The sequence below is a fragment of the Artibeus jamaicensis genome, unplaced genomic scaffold (assembly GCF_021234435.1).
Source record: "Artibeus jamaicensis isolate MK-2021 breed Jamaican fruit bat unplaced genomic scaffold, CSHL_Jam_final contig_889, whole genome shotgun sequence".
NCBI classification, from domain to species: domain Eukaryota; kingdom Metazoa; phylum Chordata; class Mammalia; order Chiroptera; family Phyllostomidae; genus Artibeus; species Artibeus jamaicensis.
This window is the reverse complement of record NW_026522005.1, coordinates 4,329,017-4,351,634: the sequence shown is the minus strand read 5'-3', so window position 1 is coordinate 4,351,634 and position 22,618 is coordinate 4,329,017. Positions and strand designations below refer to the sequence as shown.

Here is a 22,618-nt window from a genome sequence, read left to right as displayed (position 1 = left end):
CCCCCAAGTTCATATGCTGAATCTGAACACTTAAAATGACTATACTTGGAGATAGAACCATTAAAGAGGTAATTAAGGCTAAATGAGGTTATAAAAGTGAGGCCTTAAGCCAACAGGACTGATGTTCTTGTAAGAGGAGGATGAAATACCACAGGTACTCAAAACACAGGTCATGTGAAGACCCCAGGAGGCGGCCATCTGCAAGCCAAGGTGAGAGGCCTCAGGAGAAACCAAACCTGCCAACACTTTGATCTTAAACTTCCAGCCTCCAGAACTGTGAAAAAATTGATTTCTGATGCTGAAGCCTCCTGAAACTGTGTCATGTGTTAGGACAACCTGAGCTGGCTAAGAAATGCACAGCCTACAGTCACAGTCTCGTCCAACCTCATGCAGTCATTTTGCAGTCATTTGGGACTCAATTTCCACAGTTCAAAGAGCAATGTGTCACCCTGGCAGACGTTCTACTTACCCAACACAACAACTACTTACCAACTAGAATTGTTCTCTCTATTGAATATATGTCAAATTCTGCAGTCTAGCCTCCTGTGCCCCCCCAAAACTCTGGGGATACCTTTCTTATGCTATTTATCCCAATGTGACTTTGTAGCTCTATTTAGATGCAGGATCCTTTTCACAACTAAAATATTACTCAGAGCCCCAAACACAAAGCACAGTAACCAGGCAGATGACGGATCTGCGGAATGTGCCGAGACCCACTCTTCAGCCGTCCCCTGACCCCGTGAAGTTCTACCACAGACACCCAAAACTCGGACAAACACTATTTGCTAAAGAAATAAAGACACATTTTAAAAATTGTCCTGAGCTAAGGAGAATCAGAAAGGTAAGTCAGACAGACTACTTCACCCCATCTCCAAATCTCATATAAACCACACATCCCCAAACAAAAACAAAAGCTGTTCTTTTAAAATCACCAGGTGCATGAGACAAACAAGGGCTGTCTAGACCTTATACCTCAGTTGGCTGAGAGGTCACAATGGTAAGCCTCCAAAACAATAATGCCTGTGCTTCTAAATAATTGTGTGTAATCAACTGAATGAGGGAGAAGGGACAACAATGGCAGGACGAGGGGAAAAGGAGACTCGCAGCAACTTGGGCCTTGAACCAGGGCCACTGCACCTCCTCCTGGCTCTGTTCAAGGGCTGGGCAAAAGGAGCGAGGAACTGGGGCATTCCCTCAGGACTGTGTCAACCAGTGGTTCTAGTCCTGGCTGTGCATGGGCAGCATCTTCGCAATAAATTAATGGACCTAGGTAATGATCACCAATGGCTGCTAGCATCACAAAAAGACAACTGGACAGTAGGGCCCTCCTGACAGAAGGACATAGTACCATCTTTGAAGCACGCTTGCCTCACAATCTAACCTGAGTTGGATCGAGTCTCAAGACAAAATACCTGTTTACAACAAAGATATGAGACAGGAGCACATGGTAAAATACACCGCAGGAAGCAACCGGCAGAACTGTTAAGGGTGAGAACTCTACAGGCAAATGTTCTGGTTTCCTTACAAATAACATGCAGTGGGGCAAAACGAGGCGGGACAAATGTATAGAGACAGATCAGCTAAATGCTCTGTGTGACTCTTATTTGGGTCTTGAACAGAACAAATGGAATGTAACATATTTGTGAGAGGATAAAGAAATTGGAAAGCTAACTACTAGATGGTAATTTACTGTCAATTTAGGGGATGAGCTAATGGTATTATAGTTATTTTTAATGAACTCTAGTTTTTTTAAAACAGAGCCTTTATCACTTAGAGATACATACTGGAATATTTATGGCTGAAATGATACGATGGCTGGGATGTGCCTCAGAATAACCCGGAGTGGGCGGAGGAGCACGAGTAAACACAGCTACGCGTGCAGACCGCGCGTGACGTCATACACGTCGCAGGTGAGTGGCGGACACCTGAGAGAGCTCACTGTACTGTTTCAATCGTGCATGTCAGAACTCTTTCATAATACAAAGTTAAAAAGAAAAAGCAAATCAGCTAGGCCATGCTTGGGCCCACACCCAGAGATTCTAAGATTTTGTTCTGGGTGAGACTTGTATATCAGTGTTTTTAAAATTTCCCCAGGTGATTCCAACTTGCAGCTAGGGTTACAAACCATTATGTAGGGTCAAATAGCCCAGTCTGGCCCCCCTCTCACCTTTCAAGATGACTGGATAAGAAAAGAAAACAGCCTAAGAGGCTTATAGTATCTCAATAATCTCAGTTGCTATGTCAGTTTGATCAAATTACCTGAGAACTTAGGTCAAAGATTCTCCACCAGGGAAGCACATCCTTCCCTCCCCTACACCTCCCCCAGCCCCAGGGGGCGCATATTAAGTTCACCTGGGAAGCATTTTCAAAACTAAACAGACCCCTTGGGGATTCTACCTTTTGCTCCCCTAAAACAGATTCACCACCAGAGCCTGATCACCGGGCAATGGCTCCTCTCTCTGTGTCAGGAGTGCTGGGGCGGGGACAGGGGAGCTCCGCTGGAAACTGAGGACACGCCACACCTACCTGTGTCTGTTCCTCTTGCCCAGGTCTTCCTCCTCAGGAACAGGATCGATGTCAGGCAGAGGGATGATGTAGCCGCTGTCAGCACTCAGCCTCTGCTCGTCCAGGCCACCTTCCCAGTCCTTCAGCTTGTCTTCCTCGTTTTTGTAGGTGACACCAATGTAGGCATTGTCAGCATCCACTCGCATGCGTGCCACAGCCGGATGGTCGCTCTTCAGGAAATCCAGGTGAATCTTTTCATAACTCTGCAGACATTCAGTTCCCATAGTTAATCAGGTATTATTGATCAACTGCATATATATACACACACACACATATATATATATATATACACATGCACACTTTTTAACTGTTTTCAAATTATCTCACAGATGTGGGATTTATACAACTGAAGGAGTCAGGTGTCAACTGTCCCCAGAGATGTGGCACATGAAGAAAGGGTTACCACTTCCAATGACCACATCAACATTACAACTAATTATTAACCTGGAGAATCATCTGGGACGAAACAGAAGTCCTATGACTAAGGACATAAGGAAGCAGCCACGTAGGAGGGGCAGAGATGCAAAACAGGCTGCCCCCATTCCCACGTGTGGTAGTTAAAAATCAGAAGATACATCTCAGCTGCAGAGGCGCCCCCTGACATGTAATTAAAAGTGTTAAGGTTAAAGACAGAAAGAATCTTAAAAGCAGCAAGAGGACAACAGTTATAAGACTGTCTGCTTGTTTCTCCACAAAAACTTTGCCAGCCAGAAGGGATTGGCACAGAATATTTAAAGTGATGAAAAGCAAGGACCTACAACCAAGGATGCTCTACCTAGAAAGGCTATCATTTGAAACTGAAGGACAGATGAAGAAATTCTCAGACAAGAAAAAATTAAAAGCTCACCACCACCAAACCAGTATTACAAGAAATGTTTTTAAGGAGAAAAAAAAGAACATAAATATGATGAATAAAATGGCAGTAACTATGTACCTATCAATAACCATTTAAATGTAAATAAACTAAATGCTCCAATCAAAAGATATAGGGTAACTGAATAGATTAAAAAAACAAGACACCACCTGACTGGCTGGTGTGGCTCAGTGGATTGAGTGCTAGCCTACAAACCAAAGCATTACCGGTTCGATTCCCAGTCAGGGCCCATGCCTGGGTTGCAGGCCAGGCCCGCAGTATGGGGTGTGCTGGAGGCAACCACTTGTTGATGTTTCTCTCCCTTTCTTTCTCCTTCCCTTCCCCTCTCTCTCAAAATAAATAAAGTAATTTTTAATAGCAAAAGTTCAATTTAAAAAGAAAACAGATACAGGGACTTCTGGTCAAGATGGCAGTGTGGGCAGACAGGGCTTGCCCATTCCCACTACCACATCAAATTTACAACTAAAATATAGAACAACCATCACTGAGAACCATTGGAGATTGAGATGAATGGAAGTCTGACAACTACAGAATTAAAGAAACCACATCCGTCCAGACTGATAGGAAGGACGCAGATGTGGAATGTGCTGGTCCCTGACCCACCTGTGGAAGATAAATATTCAGGGAGATATCGGGGGAGTGAGGAGTCCCAGCTTCATACCAGGGCCCCCAGCCCAGGGTTTCAGTGCCAGGAAGATAAGTCCCCACAACTTCTGACTGCAAAAACCAGTGAGGATTGAGTTGGTGGAAGAAATTTCTGGAGCCCCAAACAGTTTCTCTTAAAGAACCCATACATGGGCTCACCTACTCAGACTCCCTGAGTTCCAGCATGGGGGTGGCAGGTTGAAGGGCACCAGGGCCATACAGGGAAAAAATGAAGTGTCTGGCATCAAGGTGAACAGGAGCTATTGTCCCTTTCCTAAATCCTCCCCCCAGAGAGCCGACAAGCTGCTGCCATATCTGAGACTCCATCAACCTGGCTAACACTGTTTGGCCTGCCTTGGAGATTCCCAGAGACCCCACCTCAACCAACTTACAGGCCAAGCCATGATGCTTTTCCATATGAATGACTCTCAAACAAGCAACAGCTGGCCTCAGTGAGCCCCCAGGCCCAGAACTAGCAGCAGCCAGCCTAGATTCACAGCTTGGCTTCACCTGAAATCTCAAAGCTCAGCACAAGTAGCAGCAATCTCAGGTTGCTTAATAGCTCAGACAGTATGGCCCTAGGCAAAACAAAGGTGGAAGCCGACCTTGGCCTGCACCACCTGGGAAACCCCAGGGCCCAGTGAACAGCTACAGACCATGTCGGAGCACTACCACCCTGCCCATGCATAGCTGATCTTCCACAGAGGGCAGAAGTTGGTAGTCAGTGGTCACAGACAGTCCTTGTAGCTGACTGGCCTGGGTAAATCCCTCCCACTGATCTGCCAGTAGCAACCAAGGCTCAATACAAGAGGAGGGTGTACTTAGTCCACACAAATGGCACACCCTGAGTACCCAGCTTGGGTAATAGGGGAGGCTGTGCCACTGGACTCCACAGGAAACCTACTACATTAGGCCACCCTACCAAGACAGGGAGCCAGAGCAGCTCTACCTAATACACAGAAAAAAATACAGGGAGGCTGCCAAAATGAGGAGACCGAAAAACATGGCCCAAATGAAAGAACAGATCAAAACTCCAGAAAGAGCACAAACAAAATGGAGCTAAGCAATCTATCAGATGCAGAGTTCAAAACAAGGGTTATAAGGATGTTCAAGGAACATAGTAAGGACCTCAGCAGCATAAAAAAGATCCAGTCAGAAATAAAGTATTCACTAATTGAAATAAAGAACAATTTACAAGGAAACAAGAGAGTGGAGGAAGCCAAGAATCAAATCAATGATTTGGAACATAAGGAAGCAAAAACAACCAATCAGAACAAGAAGAAGAAAAAGAATACAAAAAAAAAAACAAGGATCACGTAAGCAACCTCTGGCACAACTTCAAGCATTCCAACATTCACATCATAGGGATGTTAGAAGAAGACATGAAAGAGCAAGAAATTGGAAATCTACTTGAAAAATTAATGAAAGAAAACTTCCCTAATTTAATGAAGGAAATAAATATTCAGGTCCAGGAAGCACAGAGAGTCCCAAACAAGATGGATACAAAGAGGCCCACGCCAAGATACATCATAATTAAAATGCCGAAAGTTAATGAGAGAATCTTAAAAAAGCAACAAGAGAAAAGAAGTTAGTTACCCATGGGGGAGTTCCCATAAGTCTGTCAGCTGATTTCTCTAAATAAACTTTGCAGGCTAGAAGAGATTGGCAAGAAATATTCAGTCATGAAAAGCAGGGACCTACAGCCAAGATTGCTCTACCCAGCAAAGTTATCATTTAGAATCAAAGGGCAGATAAAGAGCTTCCCAGACAAGAAAAAACTGAAGGAGTTCATCATCACCGAACCATTATTATATGAAATATTAAAGGGATTTATTTTTTAAAAAGATCAAAACTGTCAACAATAAAATGACAAAAAATACATATCTATCAACAATTGAATCTAAAAAACAAATTAAGCAAACAACAAGGACAGAGACAGAATCATGGATGTGGAGAGTGTTTTAATGGTTGCCAGATGGGAGTAAGGAGTTGGAAAATGGGTAAAGAGGTGAGGAGATTCAGAAGCACAAAAAGGTACTTACAGAAAAGCCATGGGGATGTAAAGTACACTATAAAAAATGGAGTAGCTGAAGAACTTACACACATGACCCATGGACATGAACACTGGTGGGGGGATCGCCTGAGGGAGTGGGGGGTGCTAGGTGGTGGGGGACCATGGGGGGTAAATCAGGACAACTGTAATAGCATAATCAATAAAATATAAGTTTGTAAAAGATAACAAGATAGATACATATGCTATCTATAAGAGGCCCACTTCAGATCAAAATACACACAAACTAAAAGTAAAGGGATGGAAATCCAGATTTCATGCAAATGGAAACCAAAACAAACAAACAAAAAAATGCTGGGGTAGCAGTACTGATATCAGACAAAACAGATTTTAAAACAAAAGTTATAGTAAGAGACAAAGAAGGGTATCAATAATATAAAGATCAATTAAACAAGAGGATATAAACTTTGTAAACATTTATACACTTAATATAGGAGTAAGTAAATATATAAAGCAAATATTGATGGACATAAGGAAGAAATTACAGTTTCGGACTTTAACACGCTATTGCCATCAATGGATAGATCTTCCAGACAGAAAATCAAGTAAATAGTGGCCTTAAATAACACATTAGACCAGATGGATTTAATTGATATTTTTAGTGCAAAGCAACAGAATATACATACATCATTTTCAAGTGCACACAGAACCAGCATTATTTTCAATAGCCCAAATATGGAAGCAACCTAAGTGCCCATCAATAGACAACTGGATAAACATGTGGTTCATATATACAATGTGATATTGCATGGCCATAATAAAAAGAAGACATCTTTCCATTTGTGGCAATGTGAATGAACCTAGAGGTACTGTGCTCAGTAAAATAAGTCAGACAGATAAATACCATATGATTCAGGGGTGTCCAACCTTTGGGCATCTCTGGGCCACATTGGGAGAAGAGTTGTCTTGGGCAATAAGTTAAATCCACCACAACACACAATCACCAAAAAAATCTGATAGTGTTTTAAGTAAATTTACAATTTTGTGTTCGGCACATTCACAGCCATCCGGAGCCACATGTGGCCACAGGTTGGACATCCCTGAATATGTGAAATCTAAAGAACAAAATATTGTAAATGAACAAACAGAACAGACTCACAGATACAGAGAACAAACTGATGGTTGCCTGAGTAGAGGGGGTTTGGGGGTGAAAAAAGTAAGGGGCTAGAGAAGTACAAATTGGTAGTCACCAAATCAGCATGGGGATGTAAGTACAGCAGGGGGAAAATAGTAATATTATAATAAATAACGAGGTATGGTGTTGTGGGAACTACACTTATGGGTGGAATCATCTCATAAATTATATAAATGTCTAACCACTATGCAGTACACCCGAAACTAATAGAAAGTCATATTCATTTTATACATATACGTATCATATACAAATTGTCAACTAGAGTTGAAAAAAACTTTTAAAGGGGGAAAAAAAGACCACCAATGGCAGAAATCTTGCGCTGGCAGGCCTTACAAGCTGCTTCCCTGAGTCCGTAGCTCTGCCTGTGTCCCTCCCCACAAACACCCCTGCCTGGGGACTAGCATGGACTCATCTGGCCTCCTCGAACAGTCTCTCCCGGGCTTGAATGGGTCCTGGTAAGAGGTGACAAGGACTTCCGTAAGGAGTGCCACACCTGAGCCTGCCTGATTACAGAACATTGAAGAAATATAACTGACAACTTTTGATCTAAAGAGACTACTCTCAACACTAATTCCAGTCTCTTTCCATGAAAACACATTCGCCAACCAGGGTGTCTTTGACAGACCTGCAGTGAATCTCCTTCTGCTTCCCTGCTGCCTCGCTTAGGGCACTTGTCATGGGCAGCGAGATAGTTGAATAGACAAAAGTTTCTCATTTCCAGTTCAGCACTGATCCTCCTCAAGAAGAAGGAAGAGAAGCAACAAGTATGCAAGGTCTACAGGGTGACTCTAACTTGAATCTAAGAAATTGAATTTATTATACAAGTGTGTCTGGGTTTCCTTCTCAGCAGAAAGTTTTTTCATTCGTTAACACATCCTGCTTGGTTCCATGAAATTACATTTGTTCCTTTGAACAATGTTTCCTATTCCACAAAAAACCAGCTGGAGCCACAGATAACAGCTGAGGTTGCTCCTTCCAGCCGGCTGGCAAAAGCCAATTCTGCATGGTTCAAGTGCATTCAAATTTACAGTGTAATGGCTGTGGATGCCCTGAGACTTCTAACCACACAGTAGCTTCAGATACACAAACATCTGGAGAATAAAGTGCTTACAGGTGTTGCACCCTGAACATGAAAGAGGAGCCCTTCGGGAAGAGGGTTTTCATTTGCCACTGCCACCAGGGCCCTGGGGAGCCTCCATAAAACCCCGGCCGCTGGGTCACACCATCTTTTCCCTCGTTTGAAAATGTTCCTTTAAAACAGTGTTGAACGGTGCTGCTTGCTTGCATAGCTGCCAGCTAGCGTCTCCTCCCTTTGTGCATTCCTTTCCACTCGTCTTAAGAGGCCCAGACAAACCTTCCGTTTTTAAAATACTTTTTAATTACAGTTGACATACACTCTGACATACACTATGACATAGTGTATGTCTGACATACACTATGTATGTATGAAAGTATATGTCATACATGTATGAGTATTGCATGTGTGTGATGCATGTGTGGCTGTGTGTCTGTGTCTGCATGTGTACACATAATGGCATGTGCTTGACATGTTAGTTTCAGGTGTACAACATACTGATTAGACATTTATATAATTTATAAAGTGATCATCTGATGAATCTAGTACCCATCTGACACCATACATAGTTATTACAATATTATCAATTACATTCCCTATGCTGTACCTTACACCCCTGTGACTGTTTTTATATCTGTCAATTTGCACATCTTAATCCCTTTCCTTTGGTCCCCAGCCCCCCAAACCTTCTCCCATCCAGCAAATATCAAAAGGTTCTCTGTATCTATGAGTTTGCTTCTGTTTTGTTTATTTTAGACTCCACCTATAAGTGAAATCATATGGTATTTGTCTTTCTCTGCCTTACTTATTTCATTTAAAATAATACACTCTGGGTCCATCCATGTCGTCCCACAGACAAACCTTTTTATACTGTCCAGGCAGCAGGTTCTCCACAATCTCTCTCAGGTGGTAAAAGGAGGGTCTCTTCTCAGGCTCACTGTTCCAGCACTTGACCATGATCTCATAGCTGGAGAAGCACAGAACTCAGAGTGAGCCTTGGGAGGAGTGGACGGTACCACCCCACCGTCCCTACTGCCCCCACCTGCCCCACAGACCCACTGGGCTGGAACACAGGGCCCACAGGATGGGGAGAGGCTCACATTTCACTGGTGGCGTGGTCAGGCTTGGCCATCCGGTATCCACTCTTGATCTTATTGTAGAAAGTAGAATCCACCATCATGCCAGGGTAGGGTGTGCCCCCTGAAAGCCAGAGAAGAAAGCAACCAGGATTAACAAGTGCCTGGTACGTTTTTTAAACACTTGGGGTGATCCAGCACATTTAGAAAACATGTGGGCATCCCCACTGTGGAGTGCTAGTTCTTCCAAGGGAAGGAAGAAGTGTTGTCTCCCCACCCAAACCTTCCATTTTAGCAGGACTTCTAGGTTGGTCAAGTCCGAACCCCCTGGGCAAAAATTCTGTATCTCTAGAAAAAGCTCAAAAGTACTTTTCAGTGTTTCTGACAACTGGAGCTACACATACAAAGCAAAACAGAAAACCAAAAGAAATTCTGAATCACTGAGGTCGCAAAAAGTCATTTTCACCTGAAATTAAAGCAAAAGTCAGAGTTGGGGCTTGAAATATTGAAATAATTCTCTGCTTTTCATGAACTACATGCACTGGGATGATCCACAGTGACGGCCAAGGAGGGAGAACTGAGAACAAGGACGCCAGGCAGCGAGAAGACTCCCTTCGCTGCCGTATCAGAGTAAATTCATGAGACACTTCACATGGCCAAGGCCAGGGCCAGCTTAGTTTCCTCGCTAAAGCCTTCCACATCCACTTTAGGGCTCCTTTTCCCTTTGTCTGGACTTTCATCAGGATATTGAATCAGGACCAAACAGTTTATCACGAAGTGTGTGAGTCTCATCTCCCGGGATCAACCGTCCAGCAGTCAGGCTTATGAATTAGCCCTCACCAGGGAGCAGGGGGCCCCTGTGTTATTCAGCAGCTGGTGACTGACTCACTGAATGAATGAATGAATGAATGAATGAATGAATGAATGAATGAATGAATGACTAGGAGGTGTCGCTCCTCCAGAATGATCACCAAGAAGGGGACCCACACCCTTTTCCTTGCCATACTACCTTTCACCTGAGCATCTACCACCATCTCCACTGGTGAGCCCACTTAACCCAAAGTCTGAGGTGAAAAAGCAGCTGGTGAGTGGGTGTCGTCAGGAGCACTCCCACTGGGAGAAAGTCACTCTGGTTTGGCCCAAAGAAGAGGAAGGGCAAAGGCCAGGGGGGAGGGCACAGCTCCCCAAGATCCCCCGCCTCATTCTGCACAGGCACACACCAGACATCACACAGGCTCAAAGTGTGCTAAAAACTGGCCACAGTGCACTTGACTCACACCAGGTATCTCAACTGTGATGACCTCCTAGAGCGTCGAAACTACAGTGTTTCCCTTCCAATGTTATTCCAGAACCACGCAAATGAGCAAGCAGTCAGGTACGCACCAAGGGAAAAGATCTCCCAGAGCAGGATGCCGTAAGACCAGACGTCGCTCAGTGTGGTGTAGAGGTTGTCAAAGATGCTCTCAGGAGCCATCCACTTCACGGGGAGGAAGGTCTACGGGGAAGAAGGATGGAAGTTAGACCAGTGGTGCCGCACTGATGATCCACAGCAGCAGAAATAGGAAGAGGTCCTCTTCCCACCAGGCTGAGAATAATGCACACTAATAACATTGGGCCACGTGAGTGTCTTCTGTGAGCTGTTCACTGCTGTTCACCCAGCAGGCGCTCAATAAATATCAGATGAATGATGGATGGTCAGTGTTCCCTCTGATGTTCTTCCAAGGAATAACATCCAAAAGTATATAATCTTGAATTTTTACCCCAAAGTGTTGAGTCCTGACTGGACTTGTGCCCTAGTGTAAAACGCTCCTAGGAACAAAATTAAGAGCAGATCCAGGGATCTGAGAGCCAATTACATTTTTGAACTGAAGAAATGCTGTCAAGAGTGTGACAGAAGGATCACTTCACAGCCTCCTTTCGTGAGGTTGTCCAACCTTCTGTGGAAACACTAACCTGGGCAGACACACCAAACAGCCACATTGGCATCCTCCAACCTTCTAAAACCGCTGGGCAGATAATAGACATCCATAACCTGTTTGGACAGACCTGGACTCCACCAAAGTCCACTTTTTCCCAAGAGGCCCAAAGCTACAGGTCATGGCCACAGAGCCCATGAAACACAGAGAGCATGGGCATAGCCCAGTGTCCTGCTGCAGCAGCCCCGTGGGCCACCTCAGGGTCTGCGTGGTGCTGGATTTGTGCCTACAGGTGGCAGGCATATCCCCAGCTACTCCATCTGCTTAGATGTCACAGGGGTGGATGGAAAAGTTGAAGTGTAAGATAGAATGACTATCTTTAAGAAAATTAGGCTTCTAAGATATATGAGTTCAAATGGTTTTCCCATTTTAGGGGTATAGATGCCATTTGAAAATTTGCTAGAAGTTACAGATGCTGTCCTTGCAAATGCATGCACATACAGCCTTGTGCACAATTTACATTAATAGCTGATGCTGACTGGGTGCTGTCTGTGCCAAGCACTGTCCTAAGCATTTCACATGGATTCACTGATTCAGTCCCTCACAGCAACTCAGGAGGTAGGTTATCATTGTCGCTTCCCTGCTACAGATAGGGAAATCGAGGTACAGAGTGGTCAAGTAACTTGCCTCAACTGCCACGCTAGTAAGTCCTGGAGCTCGGGCTCGCAGCTGGGCAGTCTGCTGCAGAGCCTGTGCTTTCCACACCGACCCCGGGAGCCCACCCATCCATGGGTCTTGTGGACTCCATGCTGAGATGACAGGCATCCCAATGGCTGGAAACAACACCTGATTTCAGAGGTTTGAGTGAGGGAGGGTAAGCATGGGGGAGAGGGGGGAGCACTTACGCTGCCTTTCGATACGTAGTTCGAATCATGCATGATGTCCCTGGCTAGGCCAAAGTCACAGATCTTTACAATCTTCCCTTGTGCCAGGAGGACGTTGCGAGCGGCCAGGTCCCGGTGGACACACTGCGAGGAAAGAGAAGAAATGGCGTCAGTGTCGATCTGGCCACCGCTCGACGGCATCACCCCTGCGAGGCTGGCCACGCCATGGGGGTACGTGGAGCTGCCTCGCACACCTCGGAGGGGCTCACCTGGCGGGAAGAGCTCACTTCCCAGGTTCTCATTCCAACTTCTCCCAAGAGCAAAAAGGTTCTGGGGAGGAGTGGACACCGATGATGTCGGACTCCCCACTCTGCTCGGGGAAGAGGAGGAGAGGGGCCGCCATTGCTCCAGGCCTCTCCAAGAGCTACTTTCCACGCTCACCCCACTCAGACCTGCGGCCTGAGTCTAAAAACGTCTGTTCCATGGCCGCACTTACATTTTTTGAAGCCAAAAACTCCATTCCTCGGGCAACTTGGTAGGTGAAGCTCAACAAATCCAACAAAGTAAGGCCTTCTGAGCCGTCATCCGAAAGGAGGTTTTTGACTTCTGACTCTGCAGAAAAGCCAGGAAGAGTGTCAGGTGCTGTCACAGGGCAGCAGGCCTCAGCAGGGGGCGCTGCGCGGCAGATGTGCTTGTCCGAAGAACATCTAAAGGGACTTCTTTAATTTTTCTATTTCTTAAAATTTCTTCAATTACAGTTTATACCCAGTCCAATACTATTTTGTATGCGTTTCAGATGCACAGCATCCAGGGGTGTCCAGCCTGCGGCCCAGGGGCTCGATGCAGCCCAACGCAAAATCGTAAACTTGCTTAAAACATTATGAGATTTTTTCATGGTTACACGTCACAATGTATTTTATGTGTGGCCCCAGACAGCCTCTCCTTCCAGTGTGGCCCAGAGACGTGAAAAGGTTGCACACCCTTAGACAATCATATACTTTACAAAGTGTTCTCCCCGATATTTCCAGTACCCAACTGACTCCATATATGGCTATTGTATTATTGACTATATGTCCTGTGCTGTACTTTACATCCCCATCAAATTATTTTTTTCATTTTCATTTTATTTTTTAGAGCGGGGAAGGGAGGGAGAAAGAGAAATATCGATGTGAGAGAGAAACATCGACAGGTGCCTCTTACACACACTTGGACTGGGGACCCAGCCTGCAACTCAGGTATGTGCCCTGACTGGGAATCGAACCAGTAACCTTTTGTTTTGTGGGATGACACCCAACCAACTGTGCCACAAATAGTCAGAGTCCCATAAAGTGATTTTCTTATTATAGAGTTTCCACACCTCATAGGTGGGCATCTAAACTACAAACTCTAAACAAAATGCCTTGGAATTTAAGTAACGAGCTTCTCAGATAGAAGTAAACATCTGGCCCTGGCTGTTATAAACATGTGGCTCAGTGGAACCCTGGCCTGAGAACCAAAGGGTCACTGGCTGGATTCTCAGTCAGGGCACGTGCCTGGGTCGCAGGCCAGGTTCCCAGTGGGGGTGCTCAAGAAGCAACCACACACTGATGTTTCTCTCCCTGTCTCCCTCCCTTTCCCTCTCTCTAAAGATAAATAATTTTTTAAAAGAAACATGTATCTGGTATATATATCTATGATAGATATATATATACCTAATAGATTCTCACACATGTTTTGTGGTTTGCCTCCAAAATTTCTTTTTTTAACCTTAGCACATCAGCTCAGGCACCATTAAAACACATAAAAACTAAAATCTTCCATGATGAATATACATGAGGGCCTTTTGAAAAAGCATCTTCTAGGAATTGCTGCTTCTTTTTTTTTCTTTTTAAAGCCACCTTCATAGTACTTGGCTCATCTGGTGAATGAAATCAACCACCAGTCAGAGCAGAGGTAGCAAGCTTAAAGATCGGTGCCAACGACTCTGCGTTTAGTTCCCTTTATAACTTGTCTATTTTCCCGGTCCGTCCCAGCTGGAAGGGTCCCAGGGTTTTCGAGGAAGGAGGCAATCTAGGCCAACAGTTCTCAGTTCTTTTTGAAAATTTTCAGGCAAGTGAAGAGTAGCTGCAGCCATTCACGTTTTTCCAGCCAGCTAGAGGCAGGCCAGGAAGCGGCCGTCTGCCTGCCAGCAGGGCCTGGGCCGAGCATGAATCAGGTTCCCCTGACATCTGGAGCCAGGTCCAGCCTGGGAAGCAATGTAAACTATTTTTAACAATACAGGAGTGGAGAGGAAGCACTCATTCTGACAGCCCTCACTGGCTCATCTTTAAAAAGGGCTTGGAAGTTTACCCATTTGGCAATGGGGAATGAATGGAACTTGGAACTGCAGCAATGGAAAATATTAATGTGTACTGAGTGAGCTTTGCAAAATGAGCACATTCTTTTTTTTTTAACCCTCACCCGAGGATATGTTGTTGTTTTTTTTAATTCATTTTAGAGAGAAAGGAAGGGAGGCAGAGAGGGAGAGAGCGAGGGAAGGGGAGAGAGAAACATGGATGTGAGAAACATCCATCAATTGCCTCCCATATGCGTCCCAACCAGGGATCAAACCTGCAACCTAGGTAACACGCCCTGACCAGGGACTGAACCCACAACTGTTTTGTATATGGTATGACATCCAAACAACTGGGCCCTCTGGCCAGGGATACACATTCTTTTTGTAAGAGATTGTACCTTCCACTTAAGAACCCTGAAAGCATTCAGAGCACATTAGTAATTTTCAAAGCAATTCCCATAGCAGCTAAATTTTTTTGTCATTGACCAATGTGGGGAGCTCAGGTCCAATAATGCAAGATCACAAGACAGCTGACATTGGTCCCATCTAGTAGCCTCCTCTGCCCTGCAAGCCTGCTATCAGACTAGGACCGTGGAGAGACCACCCCCCAGCAGATGTGGGGTGGTCCATCTGGTACGGGCCTCGGCTGAGCTCCCTAGAGTTTATAAATCAACTCAATCCTGCCACATGCCCATCTGCTTTGAAACAGACAGGTCTCCCTTCAAACAACACCCTCGTCAGAAAAAATAACTTCAAATGGTCCACTTTCTATCACAAATTGTGTATTAGTAAAAGCTAAAAGCAAGGGCCATTGAACTCAAAGATATCAGAGGTTTACATAATTAAATTTTACAATGTAAGACTGCTGACTTTTAATTTGGCCAAGTTAGGGCATTGGGGAAAAAAACCATCAATACTACCTTCCCTTAGGAAAAAAAAAAGACATGTTACAAAAAGATCATTATGTCAGAATAAACAATTCTTTAAAACAATTGTATTTAAAGTCTGAAAAATTCATTACATCGGGTCTGTCTTTATTGTTTTTCTTCTTCTCAAGGTCACTGGCAGGTTGTATAGGGACTGTGAGCCCTGGCAGTTCTATTTACCAGGTGTGCTCACCTTCTTCTGAGGATTCTGAGTATTTCAGTAAACCTCTGGGAGAGCACAACACCCAAAGAGTCAGCGTACACACTTTTACCTAACATAGACTTCTTCTTATACGAGGCTGGGCGGTCATACAGCGATCTCTGGATGTCCGAATACTTAGAAACCTCTTTCCTTTCCAGCATGGGGACATACTGGGTGGTGTCGGCTTGCTTCATGTCCATGTAGTCACCGTTGTTTTCAAAAGATAAAACAACATAACTGTAAAAACAGAAAAAGAAACCTTATCCAGGTGCCCCTTAGAGTGATCATGCAACATTCAGTGAATGATGACCAAGTACCTACAGTCTGCAAGATAGCACGGTGGGCACGGGGGTGGCAGGGTTGAGTAGAAGCAAAACCCATCTGCAGCCTCTCCCCAGGGTGGTCTATTTGGGGAGGTGAGCCTTAATCAATAATCATACAAATGCACAAATTATCTCAACTCAGGTGTGCCTGGACTGCTTTTCAGCTCACAAGCCACAAACCTATGCCATGTGACCATGCGGCTTGGCAGACAATTCCTGCTGCTCAATAAATTTAGCACCAATCTGGTGTTCATAGAGTAACTTAATATGAAGTGAACTCATTGTACTTTCTGATGTTACACAACTTCAGACCTACAGAGATCTTCACAGCCATTTGTGGATTTCTGCATTGGGGATTACTATCATTGGTTTGATTTACAGACCCAGGTTCAGCAAGCACCAGTATCTCAAGGACCCTCAGGCAGTTTCTCTCTAAACATAAGTACTGAGGCATCCCTGGCCAGTGCTGCATTTGTGATAGGTGTTAAGTGGGCCACATATACACAGGAAAACGGCTCCCAGAACAATTCCAGATCTGGCTTTCATTCAAACCTATCAGCAAGGCTCCATCTACAACGGCCTGGTCTCAAACACGGGCAGACACCATGTACTCATCAGCACTGTGTCATGGGATGACGGGGCAGGGTAGTTGGACTGAGTCTTGCTGCCTCCAGGCACAGAATCTGCAGACATGGATTCTACCGGGACATGGGTTCTCTCCACGGTGAGACTTGTAAAACAATGATTCACAGCAACGTCTCTCTGAACCCACCTCCGAGTGCTTTCATCAGTGGGGTTCAATCCAAAGATGTCCAGCTCTTTCTTTGGCTTCTCTGGGTGGTGGCTCAGGAAGCTGTCCCTGTTCTTATGCAAATAGTTGACCAAATCCCCATAGAAGCAGTACTCAGTAATGATGTAAATGGGGCCTGTGGGGACCACAATTGGTTAGGAGATGGTTTTGAAAGTGAACAGATAAGCCATGAATTGCTGTGCTTGCACTGACAAGAGATGTTGCTCAAAAACAATGAGCTCTCCTCAATTCAGTGGAATCCAGTCGACTCCATTCAAGGGATTTATTCGCTGGCATGTTTGGAGGTACAAAGTGGGGATTTAAAAAGCTGGGTTTGACAGTTTGTGCAACCACTGGGGTTCTATGAACTCCCTCCCAGTCCGTAGGCCTACCTGACTTGGTGCAGGCTCCCAGCAAGTTCACAATATTCAAATGTGGGCCCAGGTGGGTCATTATCTTCAGTTCAGACATGAGAGCTTGTTTTTCACTGGATCTGGCCGTGGCTGTTGAAGAAATAAATTACATCAGTTCGGAGCAACGTACTGCCCTGAAAAAGCCAAAAACATGGCTCATCTTATGACTGGATATCCTTTTATTTACTAAGAGTCTAAAAGAGAGAGACAGTGACTCTGGTTGAGACTCTAGTAACTGATCCCGAGCCTTTGGAGTAGAAGTCATTAAAAATAACAACTCCTGATTTTCCAACATAGGGGCAATGAAAACAATCTAAATAAACCTAACTGACAGGAGTCCAAATAGAGTCAGAAGAACCAAGAGCTTCCCTATATTTGGCATTTACTGGCTTTGTGAGTTTGAGCAATTCATTTAATATCTCCATGTTCAAAAAAAATCCCCAGGAAGGAACACTTACGTTTAAGCATCTTCACTGCTACTTTCATGACAGGTTGGGACCGGCTTAATCCATACGCAGTGCCTTCCACCACTTTCCCAAATGCACCAGATCCCAGTATACGGCCTGTGGGCAGCCAGAACACAGCACACACAGGCGTCAGGTGTCTCACCAGCTTTTTTTAAAATTTATTTTTAGACAGAGGGGAAGGGAGGGGGAAAGAGGAGGAAAGAAACATCCATGTGCCAGAGAAACAATGGGCCAGTTGCCTCTCACAGGCCCCCGACTGACCCGCAACCCAGGCATGTGCCCTGACCGGAATTAAACTGGTGACCCTTCGCTTTGCAGGAGGACACCCCGCCCACTGAGCCACGCCAGCCAGGGCTCATCAGCTTTATTTACCACAGCCTGTGCTTGTGGGTGCACAGCTGGGTGGTGTTTTTCCTCCACAGAGGAAGCATAATGATTCCTCCAAGTCATCGTGTCAAAGCCAGAATTGAGCCCACAGGGAAGGAAATTAGTATAATTGCTTTTGTCAAGTAACATTTGCCAGGAAAAGGAAAACACAGGCAGGAGAAAGGAGGGTGCAGCCCTCCCTGGTGGGAGCACACTGTCTACCAGCTCATGTGCTGGGCCAGACCCTAAGCTCGAGTGCACTTGCCTTCCGTGGCTCTCGCCCAAGCCCCCTGGTTCTCTGCCCTTCTGTTTTCCATATACAAACAGTGGCTTCTTTTGCATCCATAAGTCTTTATCCACTGCAAGCACTTCAGTATTCAAGATGTGCCTGACTCCAATGAGTAGTGAAGTAAACGTCAGGCTGGCCCCCTTGTCTGTCAGTTGGACCAGAATTGCACGGTAAACCTGCCCCGGGAGCCCAACACTTTGCTGCGTGTTTGGGAGAAACAAAACGAAATGCAACTGTCATCCCCATTCTTAAAGACCTGAGTCTAAAAGGGAGACTCCAGAGGGGTGGGTCCCAGCACCTAGAGCCACACCAGGAAATCCTCAGCTCCTAAGGACACCAACAGCCAGCAAACTTGGAAGCCACTGCCCCCCTGCACCCTGGCAGTGCCCAGGAGCAGAGGGACACGGGAGTGCCTCTTGGCTTATGGGGGATTTTGCATTTTTCCCTCATTTTATTACTGCTTAACTTTCATCAGCTCCTTGTTCCTTTTTGTAAAACAAGGGGAAATTTTAAAAAATAATAATAAGCTTAGTGCCCAGGTATAAATATTTGAATTGGGAGTAGCCAAAGTGTCTTGTTTGACTTCAGGTTAAGTAATACTAAGAAAACTTAACCTTGCTGTGTTTTGGAATTACAGTAGACTATTAAACGCTGCCTTTGGCATCCTCCAGAGTACATATCGTTAGAATATTCTCGGTGACACATCTCAAGGTCTAACTTTCATTTCTTTGTCCTGTTTTCACTCATTCAGAATGTGATGGGTTTGCTTTTTTTTTAGAAAAATCCTCTGGACTAAAGCTTCATACATTTGGTCTCAGTCCAAGATTAAAATATTTGAAGGGACTGTGATAAACTGGCTTGATTATTTTTACATGTTTTGCTTAAACATATATCTATAGTTTTATAGTCTATATTCTAAATATTCAATGTATATTCTAAAGAAGTATCTAATACACCTCAGAATGTATTGGATCAAAATCCATTTTGTGGTTGTCCTCATTCATTTCTCATCTGTTACTTTTTAGTCACAGATATTCATCTCATTTTCAATTTGTGTCATTTCTAAAGCAAAGCCATTTTGATGGATATCTTTGGCAAGTCTCATATTTCCTTCTTTTATAAAATTTTTTCACCATAATTTTATATAAAATGAGATTTTAAAGAAATGACTGTGGTTATCCAATTAACTCATTTTCAAGACCAAAAAAATATATATCTGAAAGCCAATTTCTATTGCCTCGCTGTTATTAAGCACAAGCTCAGATCCCTCCTTCCTCTATGGGCCTGTAAAGGAGCAAAGTTATATACAAATTGAAAGGGAGTCTTGGGAGATAACCCCCAGAGAAGCTTACCCAACACTAGTCCGTCTCTGGGAAACTCCCATCTCGAGTCATAAGGCAACTGCATTGGATCCACATAAATATATTCATGTCCATCGGGGCTGATTGATTCAATGACCCTCCAGCGAATTTCATACCTCGGTTTCTGTAAATGACCAGGTCAGGTAACTGGTGAATTACCAAAGTCTGAATGCACCAAAGCTTCAATTAACTGCAGCAGCGAAGTGGCTGGACGCAGTGACTCGACCCATTATTACTGAGCTCCTTCTCTGTGCCAAGCACTGGACTTGGTTGCCATTCTTCCTGTTCTTAATGGCTTCAGAGATTTTTAGTTCTTTGAGAAAGATACCTACCTGTTTCCAAATGACCACAAGGACAATCAGTGAGATTATCACAATCACCAACAGCACCAGGACTGCGGCTGCCACCGTGAGTTCAGAACGCAGGGCTAGAGGAGACAGAGAGAGGCAGGATGGGAAATTTGCATGAACACACAGGAGGGTGGGAAGGCAATGTAACTGACTGGAACTGAAATCCCTGAATGTTGTGGAGAAGCACAAGGGCTGCCTGGCTCATTTTAGGGATGGGCAACAGCATCTCTCAATTATCTGCATCTATGAGACTATTCCAACTCTTCCCTTGGAACAGAAAGGGACAAAATTCAATCAGCGGAATGCAATACGTTCTCTAAAGATGCTCCAACATTAACCTTCTGAACAGAATGTGAATTGGAACATAAAGACTGATAAATGAGATTGAGGGCTACCATAAACTCAAAAACTTAGGTTCAGTTTATTTTGAAAGGTTGCATTTTGTTTATATTAATTTCAGCTTCATTAATTTTTACTCAAGGAATTGAACCTGGCTCAGCTGTCATAAGGAGGATAAAGGCAGAAAATCCTTCTTCCTCCTCCATTCCCACACTCCGACTAGAGAGACTGAGTAGCTAGCTATACAGTTGGACAAGCAACATGCCAAGGGGCCTCTGCCAGGTGCAGTTCTGGATCTGAATCTGAAAAAAAGACTCCCATGCAGATGCCATGAGAAGGCCCTTTAAGAGCAATCAGGGCTGAATTTCTGCCTTGGGACCTTCGTTCCTATAGGACCCTAACTGGGATTCAAAGTTCCACCTTGGGGAGAAAGGGCCTGGCTGATGACTTAGAGCAGTCTTCACTGATAAGCAACTCACTGGGAGCCACCAGCTTCAGCTCTCGGTTCTCTACTCCAAGGAGATTCTTCGCCAGACACCGGACGGCAATGGTCTCCTCCACTTTGGCGAAAGTCACCTGGCCCTCCACCACACTCCTGTCCAGGGGGTGGACCTCCGTGATGATGTTTGAGATGTTGCTGGCCAAAACTGTCCATGAAGTCTCATTATTACATCTGGGAAGAAAAAGGACACAAATACAGAGCCAGTTGTCCGGAGTAAAGGAGGTGAGTGTAGCAGTGAGAATTATCTAGGAGAGCAGGCCATTCTAACCTGGTCTACATTTGGGGGTGCTACAAGTTGATTTCTTATTTTATGTGCACATGAACATTAAAACTTGTTTGCATGTACCCAAATTTAACAACCTACATGCGGATAATTAAAAGTTAACTGATTATGAAGATAATGCAGAGATAAGTCCAATCAAATATAACTGCCAATCCTAAACCCTGAACCCAGGAGCAAATCGACAGTTTTTTTTTTCACTTCCAAGAATGTTTAACTCTCCCAATTTCCTACCCCTTCAAAAAGGCCTGGAGTCCTTCCTTCTCTCTAACTCACTGTAAAGAGGCCCCGAGGGTCATAGCGTTGGAGCGATCACCTGGTTGAGATTTAAGACCTAGACTGTAGCTCCAGTCACATCCAAATCTGGTCCCTTAGCCCTTAGGAAGGCATTAGATCTCAGCCTGTAGGAGAAGCAGTCAAGGCTTCTGAACACAGCCAGTCTCCATGGACAGAATAGTGAACGGGCTGCTCGTGTGCCCACTGGAGAAGGTTCAGGAACACGGGATGTAGGAGGAACTGGTGAGTTAAATCCCATCAGACTGCAGGTAGGCACACAAGGTAGTGCGCAGTCACATGGGCAGTATTTTCATTGATGTTCACAGGCCAGTCCAGCCACCAGATAAACTTCACCAGATAAGAACTATGAGGTGAAAATGTGGGTCAGGGTAGCAAAATCCTCCTGTAAGAGTAGCTCTTTAAATTCATTTTCTTTTTAAATGAGAGACCCTTGGAGAATCTGATGAAAGCCATGGACCTTTTGCTCACATGTTCATGAACACACAGGCACATGTGTACACACATGTGCATGCACACACAACGACCATGTAAAGAACCCTATCTTGTAGTTTAGGGGCCAAATAAGACTCTCAAATACAAAAGAAATAAAATGCATTTGAGGTCCTCTGCATCCAGGAAGAAACATTCTGACTGCAAATGCAAACGGAACATCCGATTTCCATACTTTTTAATATCCTTGCAAATCATCCACTCGATATCAGGAAGCGGTGTCCCTGCAGCTGTGCATCTCACGGTCTGCGCCCCCGTAGACCCATGGTGGTCGTCGACGAGGTCCAGAATAGATGAGGGAACTGCAAGAAATCAAAAGTGAATGGTTCTTGACCCCAAACTCTGGAAACTACAAGGAACATGAGTTCAGAACTTGCCCACAAGGCATTCGAACCTACAAATCAAGGAACCACCCGAGAGGAGGCTGTGTGCACAGTAAACCCTCCAGTTTGCACAGATCCACTTGGTTAAGAGCATTTTCACAGTTGCAGTGTTTGGGGATTTGTGCCCCGTGGTGGTTTAGATCTGGAGTTAGGGAAGCAAAAAGCCCCTGTGGTTATTTAGCTGGAAAGGCAAAGAGGCTCTTAGAATTAATATAGCTTGCAATTCAACTAATGGATTCAGCTCAATCGGAATCTGAAGCCACATTTACCAGAGTGCATCTGCAGG

General features: G+C 44.7%; 1 protein-coding gene across 4 annotated transcripts in view; it reads right to left on the bottom strand.

The window, feature by feature from the left end:
- Positions 1 to 22,618, bottom strand: part of PDGFRA (platelet derived growth factor receptor alpha) — a 49,003-nt gene that overhangs the window by 5,394 nt on the left and 20,991 nt on the right. For all 4 annotated transcript variants that reach the window (XM_037152156.2, XM_037152157.2, XM_037152159.2 and 1 more), the window contains 14 exons: positions 22,125 to 22,251; positions 20,861 to 21,054; positions 20,025 to 20,119; positions 19,684 to 19,816; positions 17,668 to 17,772; positions 17,189 to 17,299; positions 16,779 to 16,932; positions 15,754 to 15,920; positions 12,738 to 12,853; positions 12,263 to 12,385; positions 10,825 to 10,936; positions 9,466 to 9,565; positions 9,227 to 9,332; positions 2,527 to 2,768 (listed from right to left, as the gene is read on the bottom strand). In XM_037152156.2, coding sequence (XP_037008051.1) covers positions 2,527 to 2,768; positions 9,227 to 9,332; positions 9,466 to 9,565; positions 10,825 to 10,936; positions 12,263 to 12,385; positions 12,738 to 12,853; positions 15,754 to 15,920; positions 16,779 to 16,932; positions 17,189 to 17,299; positions 17,668 to 17,772; positions 19,684 to 19,816; positions 20,025 to 20,119; positions 20,861 to 21,054; positions 22,125 to 22,251 — 1,885 coding nt within the window. The remainder of the gene's footprint in view (positions 1 to 2,526; positions 2,769 to 9,226; positions 9,333 to 9,465; positions 9,566 to 10,824; positions 10,937 to 12,262; positions 12,386 to 12,737; positions 12,854 to 15,753; positions 15,921 to 16,778; positions 16,933 to 17,188; positions 17,300 to 17,667; positions 17,773 to 19,683; positions 19,817 to 20,024; positions 20,120 to 20,860; positions 21,055 to 22,124; positions 22,252 to 22,618) is intronic.